The 4,597-nt window shown below is 39.6% G+C and overlaps 1 protein-coding gene across 1 annotated transcript; it reads left to right on the plus strand.

The window, feature by feature from the left end:
* LOC112268652 (probable UDP-arabinose 4-epimerase 1) lies at positions 1-3,752 on the plus strand. Its single transcript, XM_024454572.1, has 12 exons — positions 1-18; positions 120-266; positions 340-447; positions 657-788; positions 844-945; positions 1,084-1,282; positions 1,374-1,456; positions 1,546-1,986; positions 2,096-2,144; positions 2,301-2,783; positions 3,131-3,245; positions 3,384-3,752. The coding sequence occupies exons 1-8, from the start codon at positions 1-3 to the stop codon at positions 1,555-1,557; spliced, it is 801 nt and encodes a 266-aa protein (XP_024310340.1). The 3' UTR covers positions 1,558-1,986; positions 2,096-2,144; positions 2,301-2,783; positions 3,131-3,245; positions 3,384-3,752.
* The last annotated feature ends 845 nt before the right edge of the window (positions 3,753-4,597 follow it).

A 4,597-nucleotide genomic window follows, 5' to 3' on the forward strand; every position in this document is an offset into this window, starting at 1 on the left:
ATGCATAATACTAATAGTGTATTATTCTTAGTCTAGATGCTTTTGTGCAGCTGAGAGTATCTTGTCATGGATGATTCAAGTCGTTCATATTTAAATCCTCACTTGTGTGCTGTCAACAGTTCTCCATCCATGAGCCTGGAGTAAGGCATGTGTTGGCGACGGGTGGCGCTGGCTATATAGGTTCGCACCCCGCTCTTTGGTTGCTGAAGGACTCCTTCAGACACTCACCACTGTGGTTAGTACTTTGTTCACAACTCTGCGTTGTTGTTTCGTGCTCAAATTCAGCAATATTGAAATGCAGGTTTATGCAAACGCTTTCAATTTTTTTCTCTTATCCAGGATAATCTTTCGAGAGGAAATATCGGGGCAGTCAAGGTTCTTCAGAGCTTAATTCCTGAGTCCAGGCGACTGCAATTTATATATGCTGATTTATGGGATCCAAAAGCTGTATTCTGATACTCCCTCCGTCCCATAATTCTTGTCGAAATATTATATGTATCTAAACGCTTTTTAGGAATATATACATTCATATTTGGACAAATTTGGGACAAGAATTATGAGACGGAGGGAGTATATTTTTTTTAATAGTTGGTCATTTCTGTAGATATATGTCTCACTTAAAGGTTAAGATTTTGTTCCTTGACATATGTCCTTAGGTTAATAAAATATTTGCAGAAAATGCATTTGATGCTGTCATGCACTTGGCTGTTGTCGCTTATGTGGGCGAGAGCATGCTTGAGCCTCTCAGGTACCAGAGATTTGCTTGTCAGTCTGTATTATTCATCAAAATACCTACTCTACCGACACGAGATACTGAAACGCTTTGAACAGGTACGATCTAACGATGCCATGGCGACACACAATGTGAGAACTCTGATCTACTCTAGCACTTGTGCCACCTATGGTGAACCTAAGAAGATGCCTATCAGTGAAGAGACTCCCCAGGTTAGTCGTTGCACTTGCGCCGCTGCAACCTCTTGCTTCTTTCTGAAGGCTTTTCCTGCAGGTAGAGCACAACAAATTGCGAGCGCGCCGCAGAGCAAATACAGTAGCTCTGACTCGTCCGCCTTTTCTGGATGGCAGGTGTATGCCACGATCAAGACGGGATCCATGTCGATTACCGTGTCCACGCTCGATTCGTTGCTGGATTTGATGGCCGGCGGCATCCTCTGGTTCACGCACCTTTCCATGAAGAAGGTGAACATTTACAAGTATCCCATCGGGAAGTTACGGGTACAACCGGTCGGCATCATCGTCTTCGCCTCTATCATGGCCACTCTAGGTGTGATGTGAACCCCAGATGTTTTGAAGAGTTCGATAATTGTTGCTATTGGGGATTGTTTTTTCATTCCTCCGTTGTGCCAATTTGCTAGGTTTCCAAGTCCTGGTGCAAGCTATTGAACAACTCGTGGAGAACAAGCCCGGCAACAAGATTATCAGTTATGCTTTTTCAATGGTGAGGATTTAGAATATCTGTGAGTATTATATTATTTGATACTGGTATTTCAGCATTCCTTGACCTTGTATATTGCGTGTAAATGATAGGTCGCTCTGTGAAGTGTTAGGATCCATACAGCAATCAATGATGGTATACTCAATCTGGTTGACAAGGTGTAGATCACTTGCTTGTTGTTTAACATGTGTTGCTACATACAATTTCTCTCTCTTAGTGCATTAACATCTTCTGCACAATACAGTTCTTTGAGATGCAAAGGGATGATGCTATTAGAGCCCTGGTCATATATAAAAGGGCAAGCAATTAGGTTAATCGCAATTTTTACTATTGGACAACTAATTATCTCTACATTTGATTGGGTTCTACTACACCTGAAGTTTCAGGCAAAAGTGGATGCTAAATTACTCAGATGTTCTTCCTGTACATATCATCATTTTTGGGTTTTACAGGCATGAAAACTTTCAGATTTTTATGATACATGTATAAGCATACATATTGGGAGTGGCGAGAATTTGTTAAGAATTAAACAGGTTTGGTGGCATTCCCACTATTATTTCTATGTTCTCCATTCTTTTTACATGAGAAGCTTGCTGATAGTCTATTGGTAACACATACTTCCTCCTGCGTCGTTCCTGGAAGCTATGGAAGAGAGTATGTGAGAGAAGCTCCCCTTGCTCCAAGAACTCAGGTGTGGAACTACAAAATGGCATTCATGGATGGTGCTTCTCACAGTTTTATATAGATATCTTAATTAAAAAACAATTGTGTTGCAAAATGAAGCTCTACATTATTCAGTTTTAGAGCTTTATTTAGTCCTCTATTTCCTCCGTGGTAACGTTTTCAGGACAGGTTGTTGTACTCGCAATAGAGTACATAAGAAAACCAGAATAGGAGGAAGCATCAACCTCACCTCCTCCACCATCGACACATTCAGAACTAGAACCTGAACCAGAGCCAGGTAAATATGGATGGGCTCATGGGCATTGTAACGCATGACTAAGCTGCGTATTCATTACTCAATCAGCCCTCAAAGTATCTTTGAAACAATTAAAATTTCCTATTAATAAATCATTGCTCTGTTACATTACAAACAAACGGATACCTTACTCCATATGGTTTTAACTTTCATGCTTCATGTCTCTAAATTTTTGTCAATTCCTATCATTTTATTGTTCAAATGGATGGCACAGCAACGTGCGCCATCATGATCTGTATTTCTTGAAACAGAACAGACTTCAGCGACTAACTTTTCAGATTGTTGTTTATCTGCATGGTTCATGGAGCAATCTTGGCTGTCAAGAGCTCTGCATAGTAGCCTCAGTGGGAGGTAATGATTGTTATTGGGTTTGTGTTACAATGACTGGTCCTACACATCTCCAGGAAGTAAAAATAAAGTACAGACGTCATCATTTTCACTCTGTTTTTCATAGTTCTGCTCATTTGTATAAACATATATCGTACTTCCTCCGTTCCATAATTCTTGTCGAAATCTTACATGTATCTAGACATTTTTTTATGAATAGATACATTCATTTTTGGGCAAATTCGAGACAAGAATTATGGAACGGAGGGAGTACTGTTTCTACTCATTTGTATACAACAATGCAGTTTCTGTCTGAATGTATGTAGCTCTAATTTTTCTCACTCTTCTCATATTTTGATATGTCTACTCAGGTTAAATGCGAAGCAAACATATAGGTGTACACTTTACGCATGCTCAGATCATCACTGTGGTCGAGAGCTTAGATTGAAGCAATCTGGTGTACAACAACAATTGGCATATGCTCAGGTAGATATGTTCTTTCAACATGCTTCTTGGGTAGATTAGTTTCTGACTTATTTATGTCAGATTTCCTTTTTGTAGCTTCTGGTTGCAGTTAGAGAATTTGCTGCCTGAGACTGACTCTGATTTTGGTTTATGTGATAGTGCACGTGCAGTGGGATTTGATTCGCAAGGGAAGGGAAGCCAACATGGTGGAGGAGTTGTGATACCGCAGAGGAGGCGGCATGATGCTTGGCCCAAATCAGTAAGAAATCATTGTGGAGTAGGCTTGATTTATACTTGGCTCAAATTAGTAACAAATCCACAGAAATGAGTTAAATTTCAAGTATCCAAATCTACCGGCCCAGCTTCTCCTGATATACACTACCTGCCTAAAGCTTCCCTGTTAGAAGGGCTGCAAGTTTGAAACAGCTTATGTGCATCTTTTGTATTAGGTCCTTCCTAAAACTAAATCATTGTGGAGTAGGCCTGCCCTCTGGCTGAACCTTCTTCCAGCTTTGTTATTATGGAAAAAAGCTGTGTGTTCTTGTTTCATTTTTTAAAATTGTCCCCTCTAACTAGTTACATGCCGTTCTACTTGCTATCGCTTTTCTTAAGATTATCCGGCTGTAATTTGAGTTAACTGTAATGTTGCCCCTCTTCTACCATACTGTTCATTTTTTGGAACTGAAAAGAGTTGAGCCTATGCGACTGGAGAAATTCAGGAGTAGAAAGCAAGAGTATGCGCTAAACTTTTCTCCCTGATATATTACGTCTGACGGTATAATTGCTCAACCTGTTGCTCTCAAAAGATATTGTTTCTCATCCACCTGCGCCCTTCTCTCTAAGGAAGTCACGTTTGTCTCTACAATTTCTACCATTCTCACGTGATACATGTACAATTTCTTTAGTTTTTCACCAGTTCAGTATTAACAGTAACATCCTAATTTTCAAAACTCTTCATGTGCATTGTATTTCATAAGCATCATGTCATCCTTACATTTTTAAAACCCTAAAATTTATCCAAAAAACCCCTTGCAAAGGTGCTTTTGTTTGAATTTAGGCTTTGATCTTGTTTTTGAATAATTTGCATTTTAATCCACGAGGGTTTTGGCATAAAAAGGGGTTTAATGCATTTATAAAGCTACCACATATCTTGGCATTTGAATTTGATTTGAAACACTAATTATTTTTAATAGCTAGAAAACCCTAAAGGCTAGTTTATAGGCTAAGTAACCTTCCGCAAGAGCTATGTCAATTGACTTACAGCTGGAGAGTTACCTGCTGAATTGTGTGAGCAATTCAAGGACCTCAGGTTAGAGATAGTCCCGGAAGGTTACTTAGCCAACATGGAAGTACAACCCACCTTGCTGGACAGA

This window comes from Brachypodium distachyon, chromosome 4, assembly GCF_000005505.3.
Source record: "Brachypodium distachyon strain Bd21 chromosome 4, Brachypodium_distachyon_v3.0, whole genome shotgun sequence".
NCBI lineage: Eukaryota > Viridiplantae > Streptophyta > Magnoliopsida > Poales > Poaceae > Brachypodium > Brachypodium distachyon.

Bases quoted from the DNA above. Each gene is read 5' to 3' on its own strand.
- LOC112268652 (XM_024454572.1), top strand. The intron at 789-843 runs ATACCTACTCTA...GTACGATCTAAC, and splicing joins AGTCTGTATTATTCATCAAA to GATGCCATGGCGACACACAA. The intron at 946-1,083 runs GTTAGTCGTTGC...TCTGGATGGCAG, and splicing joins TCAGTGAAGAGACTCCCCAG to GTGTATGCCACGATCAAGAC.